This window comes from Aptenodytes patagonicus, chromosome 25, assembly GCF_965638725.1.
Source record: "Aptenodytes patagonicus chromosome 25, bAptPat1.pri.cur, whole genome shotgun sequence".
NCBI lineage: Eukaryota > Metazoa > Chordata > Aves > Sphenisciformes > Spheniscidae > Aptenodytes > Aptenodytes patagonicus.
Window position 1 is genome coordinate 3,821,206 of NC_134973.1, and position 15,456 is coordinate 3,836,661.

At 37.0% G+C, this 15,456-nt stretch overlaps 1 protein-coding gene across 5 annotated transcripts in view; it reads right to left on the reverse strand.

The window, feature by feature from the left end:
- EPS15L1 (epidermal growth factor receptor pathway substrate 15 like 1) overlaps positions 1-15,456 on the reverse strand; it is a 46,503-nt gene that overhangs the window by 13,513 nt on the left and 17,534 nt on the right. For all 5 annotated transcript variants that reach the window (XM_076359659.1, XM_076359658.1, XM_076359657.1 and 2 more), the window contains 6 exons: positions 13,425-13,551; positions 13,251-13,301; positions 12,736-12,872; positions 11,582-11,642; positions 11,114-11,196; positions 9,533-9,665 (listed from right to left, as the gene is read on the reverse strand). In XM_076359659.1, coding sequence (XP_076215774.1) covers positions 9,533-9,665; positions 11,114-11,196; positions 11,582-11,642; positions 12,736-12,872; positions 13,251-13,301; positions 13,425-13,551 — 592 coding nt within the window. The remainder of the gene's footprint in view (positions 1-9,532; positions 9,666-11,113; positions 11,197-11,581; positions 11,643-12,735; positions 12,873-13,250; positions 13,302-13,424; positions 13,552-15,456) is intronic.

Consider the following 15,456-nt stretch of genomic DNA (forward strand, 5'->3'; position numbering starts at 1 on the left):
TTCAAATTTACTCATTTATTGGCCACAAATTAGTAACAACACCACCAGAATTATCTTTCTGACTTCCTTGCTGGCTTACACCAAGTGTGAATGTCCCAGTGGGGTAAGTGCATACTTAAGTATGCAAAGATTTTTGTATTCCCATGTTGAGTATGTCAAGGCTGTGGGTACAGTACTTCCATAATGTAAAGCAAAAATACCCAAACCACATTAAAAAGTCACCAACTGAACTGAAGGACATTGGTAAAATCCTAATATTGCAAAATATACTCTTAGTAGTAACTGAAATTGCATTAATCTTGCATTCACTGGAAAATGGTACGTTTTTACATGATACTGCTCATCGTTTTTGAGGTATGGCAGTACGAAACTGCAGGCTAACAGTTGTAACCCTTACTTATTTGATTTTTCTGCTAATAGTTTCAGGGGAAAAAAATTCAGAAAAAAGCAAAACAGGTCCTATTCTGAAACCACAGCAGTTTCAGCAGTTACCCAAGTGGTGCACCCAAACCACACCGAGGACTCACTTCAGCAAAAAGAGATGATGAATAAAATGGTTTACCACAGTAAATGCTGTTAACTTATAGTGAACTCCACCCATACGAAGAGTTTCTCTAACTTCATGCCCCACAGCAAACTTTAGAGTTGAGATCTACAGTTCAAGGCAAATATAATCTCACCGGTAGGATGCAATTACAGAATTTGTCTTACTGAATTACAAGATATCAACAATGAAACAACAAAGTGAAACATTTATAGTTTTGTCCATATTCTATGCTTCAACGATGGTCCTATCTTTCTGCTTAGAAGAGTATTTTACTGAATTATGAGAAGCAGCATGTTTTCATGGGTTGGAAGACTGGATTATGCATGCTCACAGGCAAACAGGGCAGAGTTGAGATGACACGACTTTAAACTGTCACTAAACAAGCAGTCCTTTCCAGGAAGCTTTCTACAGTGAAAAATATGCTTTAAGAAGTCAGAGTCGTGCTACATAGGATAAGTACTGATAGTGTGAGTTAAGTCCATACCTGTGATTATATTTGAACATACAATACCAAATACCAGGGTTCCTACCTCTCACCTCTTTTATATGCCAGAGGACGCGTTACTCTAGAAAACTTCGGAGACTGTGCAGTATGTAAGGTGCCTCCCAGCACGTCTTTCTCTTGGCACTTTACCGAATTTATGTATCATTCCTAACTTACTCAGCATGTTTTTCACCACGCTGTTAAATCATCCAGCTCTTCCACTGCTGCAGAACAAAACTTCCATAAACTGTGAACTTTAGGAACTTAAGAGAACAATTATTACTAGTTTTCAAAATGTGCTTGAAGGTTAGTTAAATCAAAACCACTTTGCTACAGAGCACTCAAAGGTATTTGTCCTCAACAGGGGCTATTTCTGCACTGTATTTCAAGCTCAACTGTTTCGCGATAAAGCTCTTTGCACAAAATCACAATATATATTTTTAGTAACAGAAGTAAGATTTTTTCCTATGCAAAAAAACCTCGAAACTGTTTTTGCTTAATATTTGCAAAATTCGCACCTTGAGCTAGCTCCTAACTCTGAAAACCTTAGCTTAATATTCTGAAAACTGCAAACTCCTTGAAAGGTGAGGTTAGAAAAGTCGTTATACATTCAGCCTAACAATCTGTTCTGAAACAGATTCTGAACAACCTCTTTCAACAATTGGTACTGAAATATCTTTACTGTGAGAGACCTGCATAAACAACAGAATCAGAGCGTGAATGGAATTTTTAGTTTGCGGCTGGGCAGGTGCTCCACCCATGAGTCATTTATCCTACACAACAAGGGATGCCTGTGTTCTAATGCAACTGTCAAGTCTTCTAGAAAGCATGAAAAAATAAAAAAAGTTCTCCTGTCAGTCACAAACTTTGAGGCTGAATTTTTCACTCTCAGCTGCAGATGAGGAAAAAATAAAGGTAAACAGGCACTGTGCTACTTGTGAATAACCCTGGGTACCCAAGAAGCTCTACGGAAACAGGTGTGTGGTACCACTCAGAAATAAACATCACACTCCTGTACTCCTGTGATCACGCAATGAATAAAGAACAGAACTCTCTACTCTCCTCTAGACCAAATGATTGATCCCCACAACTTGAATATGCCCATGTGAATAAATGCAAGGGAATTATTTTACGTTTTTTCTGATTGCTTAATATAATTCTTTCTTTTGTTCATAACTCCTGATTACATCTATTCTACCTAACATGGCTTCCTTCTTCTTAAAATTATCTCACTAAATACACAGAGCAAATTTCTATACAAATTCATATCCTGGGGACATTGTACATGGTGCAGGTCAAAAAGAATGGCCACAAAAACGTGACGTGTTTAAATACTAAGTATTCATAAGACAATTTTCTTTCAAGAAATGAAACCAGTAAGTGCACACAACAAAGCATTCAGGCTTTGGTTTGCATGTTTTTTTAAGCAAGATACCGAACAAACTGTGAAGTCTTAATTTTCATCTAATTGAGACACTGAAAACACAGCATAGGCAAACAAACACTACTAAAACAACATTTACATGTCCAATTCAAAAAGTATCAGAGACCTATGCTCTTTTTTCCTCACTGACAACTGTCAGTATGAGGTCAATGTGAACTGACAGTGCTCTTGTACTGCTTTATACATGAAAAGTAAGTCTAAAATGGTAAAAACAGATAAATCATAAAACGCCTTAGATTTAGAGAAGTGACACATACGAAAAAGAACTATATTTGTCGTTGACATAAAGGAGGAGGAAGCATCAAATACAAAGGAAGACAGCAGCAGAACAGGGCTGTACAAACATCGCCTTTCCGTGAGCTGCTTGCACTGCCCTTCTGATTTGTGCAAGCATAGTGGTGGCTGACAGCATTAAGCATCTGATCATGTGCAGTAGTAGTAAGAGGCACATAAAATGGTTCAAAGGGTGCAACAGACATCCCACAGAGTGAATCAAGCTCAAAAGCTTCTAGTTAGACAATCCTGGTTCAGGTAAGCCTGGGATATGTGTGCATACCACATCTGGGTACCCACTCACTAATGCTCTGAAGTCAAATTGTCTTCAGAGTATTTTCTTTCAGTATACGTTCTTAATCACGAGCACTTAGTGGTCAAATCTATCTTAAATTTACCTTGCAAGGTCCATGCAACACATGAGCGGAATGGAAAGCTGCTCTATGAGTTGGCTGTTAAATTTTCTTGCATTTCTAGCTTCTTTGGAGCTGACAACAACCTTCTCCAGCAACCACACTTGTGAGGAAAGAGCAAAGCATCCTCACCCAAAACTAGGGAATTATTATTTCTGTAGATGATGGATTACAACATGCATCACAGCTAAGAGAGTTTTCAGATTAGTTCAATAAAATACTAAGATCCTGAAGATCTTAATAGATCTTTAATAGATCTTAAAGTCCTGACCCCTTTTCATTTTTTTTAAGCCATCAACAGGTTCAGATATCATTTCTCTTTATCTGCCAACTGGCAAGATGAAAAAAGTAGGAATTGATCAGTCAGATTTTCCTTAAGTCAGTAGGGGCCTTTTCTGACTTCATTGGTGGACGGCCAAATACATCTAGCGGTTTTGCAATTTGTGATTTGGTAAAAATACTGAACCCTAACACCTTGGCTGGTTAAATTCATTATCAATAACATTACTATTATTTTGTAATAATTTCTAGACACTCACATTAAATACTGTGCAAACCTTTGTGCTTGCACTGAGGTTTTCTGGGGCTCCACACAAGCCAGGCATCTCCGAGGGATTAGAATCACACTTCCTAATTCAAGGCAGGCTGGTTAGCCCCCTATTCTGTCTTCTCAAGATTTTTTCCAATATTTTGACATTTCAAAACCACTACCAGTCACAAAAACAATGTGAGAATGGAATCGAAGTCCTTAACTCAAACACAGAGGTGTTAACCACTAACCTCTGAAATGCCAATTTATAAATTCAGTTGCCATCATACATCAGAGCTACAAAGAATAAATGGATTGAAAACCAAAGCCAAAGTTCTTTGACAAACTGTGTGCAGTCTGGAATAATAATTTCCCAATATAATTTGTTTTAATACCTGTATTTCAAATAGAAGCTAAATAAATCCACTAATTTCTTTTGTACGTGGGATGAATTCAATATGTAGTCCTTTGAATTCCAAGTTACATGATATTTTTCTGCTATTTATGTATTGGCATCCCAAAGAAAAACTGAATTTTTAAAAGTACATTAGCATTGAAGAAGTTCATTATTAATACAATACCCACCACCTCTATTAGTCACTAATATACAATATATTTAATATAAACTGTAACGTTTACACAGGCTAAAAAGAGCTAGAGTGATATAAATAATTGGTTTTATTAAATAATCACTGCAAGAAGAAAGCACACTGAAATTGGAAAGTACATTTTCTTCCTGCATTTTTAGGACTTTTATATTCTTTCAAGGTTAAAAAGGTCAAAACCACTATAAGCAAGCAATAAAAATTTAGAAGAGGTTGAAGGTTACACACTGGTTAGTGGTGAAGGTTCTTCCACTAATATCACTGGTTAACAGTACTGTTATAACCGCAATGTGGAATGCATGGTGCTGCATTTAAAGGAAGTGGTAAGGGTGGGGCAAAAGCAGTAGGTCCCACGATCAAAGCACTAGAGCATTGAATTTTACTTATAACCCAATCACTGACACCCACACAGCAACTTCCTGTACTTTAAAAAAAAAAAAAAAAAAAAAAGAAAAAAGAGAAAAAAAAAATCTGTTTCTCTCTTTTTGTAATCAACAACTTTTACCTAGAAACTAGTAAGCGGTGAACTCTGACTGATTTCAATCTGCAGCTCACGGCAGAAAACATAATTGTTAATCTGTGAGAACCTACAAAAAACATTTTAACTGACAGGTTTCAGTGTATCAGTTCTTTCAGGCTTTTTTTATTCTTAATTACACGAAAGTTCTACAAAACCCAGGTACTAGTGTAAGAAATATAAAGCAACCAGAAGTTCAGTAGTGCTGAACACTACAGGTAATCCTCTATGACAGAAAATAAAATGTACTTATAAATCTACAAAACTTAGCTATGTTTTAGGACAGCTTGAGAAAATAATTGGCACTGGAATTTAGATCCCCATCACAGGGCACCTTTGCTTAAGTATGTCAATATACATAACTATTATTTTTGTTAATGTAAGTAATTAATATTGTCTTGTTTTCCATTTATCATAGCCCATTATGCAAAGCACAGGCCTGTTTATATCTGGAAAATTTTTTTGGTGCTTTTTGAGCATTATTCAAGATACAGCATCAATAAATAGAGAAAACCTTCCACTTCCCTCCGAAGAAACCTTCAAGTTCTCCAGTACCACCTGGTGAACATCAAATTACTTCAGCCAAGTCCCAGGGGAGCTGTACAAAACCTAATGTCCAGCAGGAACTTCATGGGCTATGAACGCATTCCTGAAGAGAAAGAACATGCACATGCTCCCTTGGGGATTTTTATTAGAACAGTCCAGTCAGAAGAGCTCAAGAGCTTTTTCTTAGCTCATCTTCCTCAACCTAAAATGAGAATCTTAAACCAGGTAAGGGACAGAGATACTGATTTTTCAAATCTTTGCACATCAACAGATATGTTGGAGCTTTGATGTATACTGGTATCCAGGCTTGCTGCTTCTGTCTCCTTGTCATTCTCTATTTTTATTCACTGATTTATTAGTCTTCCTCCAATTCTCTTTAAAGATTCTGCACTTTACCTTTAAATAGTCATATTGAAAAAACACAAGAGAGCATTTAATCAGAAAAACAAGCATATGGAATTTCTCTTGGACCAAGCAAGGATCAGTCTAAGACTCTGTAACATCTAAAAGATCTTGAAAGACACCGGTTCAAAAAGGAGTGACAAAAAAGGAAAATGATTTATGAAGAACAGAACAAGCATAAGCCTGAGATTCAGCCTAAGATACAACTTTAAGGAAATAATCTCATGATTGTCATCCCCTCTCTTAACCTTAGTTTTCGAGTAGGGAAAGATAGGGATCTCAAGGGTGTCTAATCCATGCCACGCAGTAAGTGTTTGCCTATCCTTGCCAGATAGTAACAACCACAGACAACTGTGAACTGAAGTATCTGCTGATACAGTCAGCAGATCATAGCTGCTTCCCAACGTCCAAGCTTTGAAAAAAAACCAGAACACCAACTAAAACCAAACCAACCAAAACAACCAACCAATCTTCACTTTACAAGCAGCCAGCAAACAGGTCAGGATTTATAAGGCCAGACAATGATTACCCACTGCAATCCTGCTGCTGACAAAGCTGGCAGTAGCAGAGAAGTTCCCTTAAGCATGTTATGAAAAATGTCTCCAGAGCCTTTATATGAGAGCAGCTAATCTGAACTACATATTCCTTTTACAGGTTTTTCCAGGTACATCTGAAGGCCTTTTGATCTGACCATCACTAAATGGTAAGCAGAGGCAATGTCTGAAGTGTTTCCCTGGCCCCGTGTTCAGTTCCAAAGGTTCGCTCTGCCTTTGTCTTCGTGAAGAAATGAGACCTGATGCACAACTCCTCATTCATCTTGACAAAACATAGACACGTGGGCAAGAAGGGAACTGTGGCACACTGTGGCCACACCCTGATCCTCCAGGACACCCTGCAATACCTCCATGGATCGATCAGATAACGCTTGCATGTCCCGTAACTCCTAAAAAAACTTTGTATACAGAAAAGCACTGAATCGGGAACAATCCCTGGTGGATTTTGCTAGTTTCCCCTATCCACAACTACTTGGGAAATCAGACAGCTTTCAATGCTCTGCAAAAATATTTATTAGTATTTTCTACTTGACTGCAGAGCGTTGAGGACAAGTAAAGCCTTACGTTAGATCTTCATTGCACCTGCCTAACAAAATGCAAGCAAACCATACAAGTGCTTTTCAATGTGAAAAATCCCCCCCAACAGAAAGAACAGTTTTAGTAAAAAGACTACAAACTGGGAACAGAAAGGCAAATTACAGATTCGTCTAGCATTTATTCATCCTTCAGCAAGATCTTTATCACCTAGTTGTTTTTTAATTAAACAGACCAATGAGAAAGGTAAGAAACAACGGAAGTTTCTTGTCTGTTGTTTGTTTTCTGAGCAGCGTTCCCATTTCTAACACACACTTGTACGCCTGTATCTCTTGCTAGAATCGCAGTATATTACTATATAATTTCTCATGCTTTAAGTAACCACTGAAGATTGCCTTAGTTGTGGAAGGAAGGGAGGAGTATAACTGCATAAGCACATGAGGCTCATTTGCTTTAAAAAAAACCCCTGTCTTGTTTCCTCCTCAGTCTATTTTATCATAACAACGTTTGCTTTTGGTAGAGCAGCGGAACCTGACAAATATTGTCTCTCCCAAGAAGAGGGGAAGGTACGCATTTAAACAAATTTTTTTAGAAGACTGATTAAAGGCTGAGTGCACACGTCTAAATTCAAAACAAATTATTAAAGCTAGATGTTCTCCAAAATTCCTCAATGTGCACAAAAGAGGGAATGAAGAGACATAAATCAAAAAAAACCCCATGTAGGTGAGCCAATCCTAGGGCATGTATTTCTCATCTCTGCTGCTACTATTACACTGTATTTGCTAGGAATAATCATGTTTCGAACAAGTAATAGAAAGAAACCACATGAAAGAGATAATATAGGTATATTTAGTATTTGTTTGACTCATTCAACTTTATATAGGCCCATTAAACACTAAATTATTTTATGTAGACATTTCTTAAAAAGAGAAAGATGGCCACTTACACACTTTCCTTGAAAACCAAATAAAGAAAGAAAAATAACATCATTCACAAAGGCAAATAAGACTACCTTCAGCTTTTGTATTTCTGCTTTTATTCATTTGTGTCCTGTTAGTTCATATTTGTCAACATTACATATTATGTTTTGGGTTTTTTTATTTACTAAAGGCTCTCTAGTACCTCAGTAGTAGAAAATATTTACACAAAGCAAGCATGGAACAGACCGCTTCCAGAACTTTTCCACAATCCTAGAGCATATCCTGACAAATTTTCATCAATACTCACCTACGCAGAACCTCATCATTTGATTTCAGGGTTTTAGTGTGCATCATCATCTCTTGAGCAATAAAATCATAGTAATAGTAACAAACTAATGCTGCTGCATGGCCTGCTTATAAGTCTACTGTATTATACAGTATTGTCCAAACCTTGGATCAATCTATGGGACAGTTAATGACATCTTCAGGATACCCCGGTAATAGAAAGCACTTTTCACGTTTATCCAAGGAGCTAGTTCTAGCATACGTCTTGCTAGTTTGCAAAACCAGACAGATCAACAATACCTGTTATAAACAGGATGGGTGCAGGGTGCATGCTTTGCTCCAAAATGCAACAGCAGAAGGGTAGACAATCCACATATTTAGACAGGGAGACATTAATAACGGATCTGTTTTCTTTGTATTATGCTTCCTAACATACTGTTAGTGGATACATGAAAATACTAGATGTTGACCCACATGTTTGGTGCAAAATTATGTGCCTATTCATAAGCAGAATCCAGCTTTTTTTTGAGCCAACTAAATGTTCACTGCTAGTATTAACTGAACTATACCACTGTTGTTAAAAGGAGACTTGAAACTAACAGCTCTAAGCAGCTTCAGTTCTTAAAACAGTTTCACTGGTATCTGAATATTTTGAAAATCAACTCTAGGGAGGGCGAACAAGCAGAAGTTGAATCTCCATTAAAAGAGATCTTATTTTCAATTCAGGAGATTCATACATCTCTTAAGAATTTCCATACATAATGGACTTGAAGCAGGAACGAGCCATATATTCAGAAAGTGTTTTATATTTAATTAATGCAGCAATGCATGAATACAAGACTGATCATACCTGGACAGATCAGGACAAGTCTGTCTAACCCTGTACCCTGTTCTTGTTAGTATCTAGTGGCAGATGCCTCAGGAAGAACATCAAAACAAGGTAAAGATACAGCCATACTTCAGTCTACCTTGCAGACATTCAGCAAGACAGGAACCAGAGAGAGTACTCTGGCGCTTGGTAGACCCTGTTGCCCCTGTTGGATTTTTCTTCTAAGAATTATCTAGTTCTTTTTTAAGCCCATTTAAGCTTTTTGCATTCACCATATTCTCTGGCAAAAAAAAAAAAAAAAATCCTAAATTTAGACTATTGTATAAAAATAAACCTAATTGTTTATTTTGAAGGTGCCATTTACTAATCTCATTTGTTGCCTACATGGAAAAGAAATTTTTTTCCCCGTTTTTCCCTGCCACAAGTGATTTTACAGATCTGTCATACCACTCCCTAATCATCTGTTTTCCAGTCTGAAGAGTTCCAGTCTGGTTTACTAACAGTTTCTGCCAATTTACTGATAATCTTATACCTTCCTCCATGGTTGAAATATAAGATAATGATATAGAAGACTGTCAACTTGTCCTTATGTCCAATAATATACAGAAAATTGGGGGGAACTGGCTATTAAAAAAAGAAAACCTCCTTACCACTGGGTGGCTTGGGTCGTGGAGGGACATTTTTCTTCGGTGGTAACGCTGGTGTGTCTGATTTGCTTTTGAAAGGGTCATCTGAGAATCCCACCCCTCCAAAAGAGGAGGCGAAGGGGTCTGAAGCTACTGACTACATGAAAAAAAAGAAAAGAAAAAGAATGTAAGCACATTGTTGAACATCTGTTGTTTCATGAAAGCTACAAGTTAACCCAAGTAAAAGCATTAACTTCAAAAAATGAGGACAGATTTACAGAACTATGTCAGTGGTGTAAGAGGCTAACACCCACTGACAGAGGTGCTAGGATTTCATTAACATTCAAAAGTACTTACGCTCTTAATCACTTAAGTACTTCTAGCACTTTTAGTCCTAGCAAAAAGCTGATGAAAAAATAAAAGGAAGTAAAACTCTACTTTTCACTATTTGGCAACGAACGGTCAATACTACAGTCTGGCCTTCACTCTGACAAACAGAACCATGATAGAAACTGGAAAAACAGGGTAGATTGCAGAATGCATAGCTTTTTTCCAAGCTTTTCTCAAGTTACACAGAGCTATCTGTCTTTTTTGTAAAAGCTCAGGGAAAATTCCAAACCCATACTTTTTAATGTTTCCTATATTCAGCTGGCTCATGTGAAGGACTCTCCTACTGATTAAAAAAGGTATAAAAAAAATTATGCCATGCAGGGAAATTTATCATCCTGAAATGAAGAAAGAGGAATTTTGTAGGCAAAACTAAAGCTTGCAGTCAGACCTTTGCTAAAACTTCTAACTCAAGCCAAACACATCAGTATTTGTAAAAACTGTTGCCACCTAGTGGAGAGCTAAAACCCCCGCAAAAACCAGTAAGAAAAGTTAGGAAAAAAATACAAGAAGTTTAATTAGTCAAAGTGATATGATTACCTATTTTCTAGTTAACATTCACTCTACAACGTTCAAGCTTTATTGTGGAACTAAGTGTAAAAAGTTGGGCAACTGATGTCAACTGTAAATTCCAAACTCCATCTCAGAAAGCTATCAGCAGACTGCGGCCGATCCAGATGAGGAGGTAAGGACCTAGTTCTATTTGAAATACCTTATATACTCAGTTTATACCAAGAAACCAAGGAAACAGCAATTCTGTTAAGAGCTATGAAATGTCAGCACACCGTGTTTTCCACCTTCCTCTGGTTCCCTGTGCTCATGGAGAAGTTTAAGAACAAGTCAGGATGCTATGAGAGATGAAGTACCCAAGAAGCAGACTTCAGGACTTAGAGGAAGGTTGGACGCTGAAATATATTAGTATCTGGAACAACAACCTTTTCTTACAAGTAGAAACTAGAAGTTATTTCTTTTGCTCCTCTGGTATTTGAAAATATTTGTGAAAAGTTGATTCATCCCTGCTGAATCTACCGGTCTTGGTAAGACTTTGCTATCTGAGATGGATGGAAAATGCTTTGCTAAGTAACTGGTGAGGTTGATCAGAAAAAGATTAGCAAAAGTGGGTTGTCAGCTGAAAAGTTACAATCGTCTCACCCCCTTAAAAAAAAGCATCTGTACATAAATTTTTAAAAGGACAGTTGCTTTCCTTGTAACCTTTACCTTTGACATCTGACTGAAGTCTGCAAATCCCTCACCACTACTGAAAGCTCCACTTCCAAATGGATCCAGTGTTCCAAATGGATCTGAAACAGATACAGGGAAAAAAAGTTATTTTAAATAATACTTAAGAATTATGAAGAATGCTTGGTGCCAATGAAGTACAAAACTAGGCAGGTGATTAAAAAGCACTTGCATTTTGGCCTAGCATAAGATGTTAAAAGAGAATTCTGTAAAACAATAGGTTTTCTACCAGTTGTTTGGAGGGGGGGAAAAAAAAAAAGAAAAAAGAAAGAAGTGAAGTATATAGTGTACACAAAGACTTAATCTTCATAATCCATAATAGGACCACAATGATATTTGCCAACAGTGCACACGACACTTTCTTTATTCTCAACTTTTACATTTGATTCTTCTTTCACAAAGAGATACCTCCTTATTCATCTTCATGAGAAAATTTTTTCTTCTTACCTGGACCTTTTGAAGAGATACTGGAAGACGTAAAAGGATCACTGCTTTCAAAAGGGTCAGGCTAAATAAGAACAGATATACATAATTATTGTTCCGCTGTACTATGCACTTGTCTTTTTACGCAAATCAAAATTTCTCGCTTTAGGACAAATTATTTCCAATTTCAGACCACTCTGTTCAGTGGACATATAGTAGGATAAAATCGACTGATTATATGAAGTTTGCATTATTACTGTATTTCACTATTGATAGCGTTGAACAAAACACCAAGTACCTACAAGTGAAACACATTCAAGTGAAAAGTGTATCACACTGAAATACAAGCAATATTAGTTACCAGGGCAAAATAAGAAATTACACCCAGAAGTGCTTAGTCTTTAAGCAACAGAGACTGAATATTCAGGTCAGGCATTTACATTATTGTTAATTCAGAGTCTGTGTATCGCTTCTTTTTAAATAGATGGTATCTACAGTCGCTCTTCAGTTTGAGAAGTCTGCTGTTATTTAAGTACAAACCTATATTGCAAGACTTAAACTAACCTCCCACTGACTGATACTGGAATGCTGTTCTGACACTTGGGTGGCAATAGTCAATGAATGCCATAAGGGTGAGAGAAAGGATTAATTAAAAAACAAAACAAAAAATCCATACACCACCACCCCCCCCCCCCCCAAACCAACCACACACATACACGTAAGGACAGCTTAAGAACTATGACTATACACTTGACGAACATGTTCTGCGCAGTCCTTCCACTGCCTTGGCTCTATTGTCTGTTGGTGACTCAGTAATCCTTTAGCCTGATCAGTTCCTCGATCCGATTCACTATGTGACTGCACAAATAGAAACATCGATGGAATGGAGGTAATGGTGTGAGTGAGTGGGTGCTGGCGGGTTAAAATTCCCAGCGGGGGTGGGGGGGAAAATCCACCTAATTGCATCTTCATGGTGAATATACATCATTACCATGGAACTGGAAAGAACAAACTGCTGATTGCCTTAACAATCCATACTTAATTTTAAGAATAAAATTAATCATATTTCATCAGTTAGGAGAAAAGTATTTGGTGATATTTTGTTCCTTTTTGCTTTCAGACAATAAGCTTGTCATTAGTAAAGAAATCTATTATGTGTAGATTTAAAAATTACTGACCTTTGAGGGTAAAGTGGGGGGTTTTGTGAATGGATCTGAGGTAAACGGGTCACTCTTCACCTGTTTCTTGAAGAAATCCTCAGGGGCAGAACTACGAAATGGGTCACTTTCCTTAAATGGATCATCTCCAAATGGATCTAGAAGTATTAAAAGGTAAATAGAATGTAGCACCTAGTGTGTCCATACTGAACCATTCTGTATTTGACCTCATACTCACTGATGTAGTTTTTCTTATAAAAACACAAAATGATTTGGTAAATCTGATAAACTTCAGATACCTCTCTGAACAGGTTATTAACTAAGTTTGACCAAGTACATGTTTATATTAAGGTTATGGACTTAATAAAGAGTTACACGCATGTTATTAACATATTGATCCTGAATGCACACCCTGTCAGGTTTCTAAGTTCCCACATGCAAACCAAAAATCTGAAGCCAGGGAAACCTTGGATATCTTTGTATTTGGCTACAAATTGTTTATATCACATCTGTCCTGTCATCAAAAGGGCTATTACCTGCTGGAGCAGGTGGTTGTTCTGCAAAAGGATCATGCTGGAATGGGTCACCTATGCAGAATAGAAAAATCATTTGTTTTATCCACTATTTAGCAAGATGATAAAAGTTTGTGAAAATATCATTTACTCAACAAATCGGTCTTCAAGGTCTCCGTTAAGCCATTAGTCACTTACTGCCTTTGAAAGGGTCTGCTCCCTTAAATGGATCAGATTTGAAAGGATCTTCTGACTGGAATGGGTCTGTATGCAATTCTTGTGTATTATTGGTAAACATCAAGGCTTTATTCTTAAATGGATCATCCTAAAAATTAAGAGGAGAAACATTACAGCAACTTACCACAATTAAAATGCTCAGCTACCCATTTAGCAGAAATTCTATGGTATCTTGGTTCCTGTTTAATGATCTTAAAAATGACTTCCTAAAGAACTTTCTGAGTAAGTGGCTTCTAAACAGAAGTAATTACACAGTAGAAAGAAATATGTAGCCTGAGGCTACACAGAACATCAAAAAGTATATACAGATAACAATAAAAGGTTAAACTGTTTCTTACATTAATATATTCAGTTCTCAAATGCTTAAATAACAAAACCAAACAAAACCCCCAACCACCACGCTACCCAAAAATTCTTCTCTCCCAGTTATTTTACAGCTCAGTTTCAGATAAGACACTTGTTTAAAAGGAAAGGATCCAGAAATCATTTGTGGACTACAAATAAAAGAAATTACTACTGAGTAGTCATACTCAAGATTGCTTCTTGTTAACTCATTCTTGAGCTTAAAGCTCCAAACCCTGATTTCACATTACAAAGCACTACATGGCAGGAAGAGTGTCACCCCAACATTTTGACCACGGAAAGGTTTGCCAGCGGAGGCCAACCTATAGCCTTGCCAAGTTACAAAAAAAAAAAAATCCAGTATGAACAACTAGCAAACTAAAGTTATGAAACATCTTCGTCACATTCGTTTGCATCTCATATCCCTGTCTTTTGTCTGTTTTGGGTCTCTTTGATGAAACCAGTCCTTGCCACAGTAGCCATATGTGCATACAGCACCTGCACGGCAGAGCTCCACTGACTGTCAAAGTCATTCAAACTCGTAATGTAAAAAATATCTAATAACAACTACCCACTTACACTGCCTCCAGCACTAGAAAGATACGGGATTTCTGTCATCCCTTTACAAGATGCAAATGAAGAAGACTTAATTAAGACTTCTCAGAACAGCAGGGAGGGAGGTGGGGAGAGGAGGAAGGAGAAGGAAGAATTAAGAAACGGAAAAGGGACACAATGGTTTAAAAAATTTGCTGTGAACATACACTGGAGTTTTCTTCCAGTAAGTGATTCTTAGGTTTTGCAAATAAAGAGAAACATCTGGAAGTTTCCACTGGAAATTAAACATAATGTTTATGCAAGCCATGCAAGCACAGAAAATAGGCACTAAAATGTTTTCAGACCACGTCTCTCAATGTATTGTTGTTCTTAACCTACACTTTTCTCCTTTCGAGCGTTTTGTTTTACAGAGGAAGTGTAAAGCAGGGCATACAGGTAGCATGCCCACTGAATATTTATTAGTACACTATACGTGATATATTTTTAATTTCATACTAAACCCATAGTAAATACTGTGCTTACAAGGACTCTGGAAAATATGTTTCCCTAATGAGGAAGCACCACGTAGATGTGCAAGTAGCATCAAGCAAGTATGTGAATTTTATATTTAAAGCAAAGAAATAGGCTTAAAAAATGAAAAGTCTTGTGATTTAGAGTAATTGATTAAATATCCAAATCAACAATAGATACCCAAAAGAAACTGACTGGAAAAATCTTTAAGAACCTGAAGGACCTTATGAACTGAGAAAAATACTGATTAAAATAAAACATAATAAATGATATAAACAATGCTAGAACTGTTTAAGCAGAAGAGAACTATCTATGTATTTTGGGAAGGGAACATGTTTTTTACTGAAATAGGTAACAAACATAGCTCACTGCAAAGGAGAAATCTGTATAGCTTCTTTTGGAAATAAGAAAGAAATACATGATTAAAGGGAAGTTTACAGCAAGAGAAGGTGTCACCTTGGTAAACCGGACAACTTGCAAAAAACACCCAAAACATTTGAATTGGAAATAAAGTCCTACCTACTTCCTGAGACTAAAGATGTGACAGGTTACAAATCAAGGGTTAACATGACCTTTTCTTTTTGTT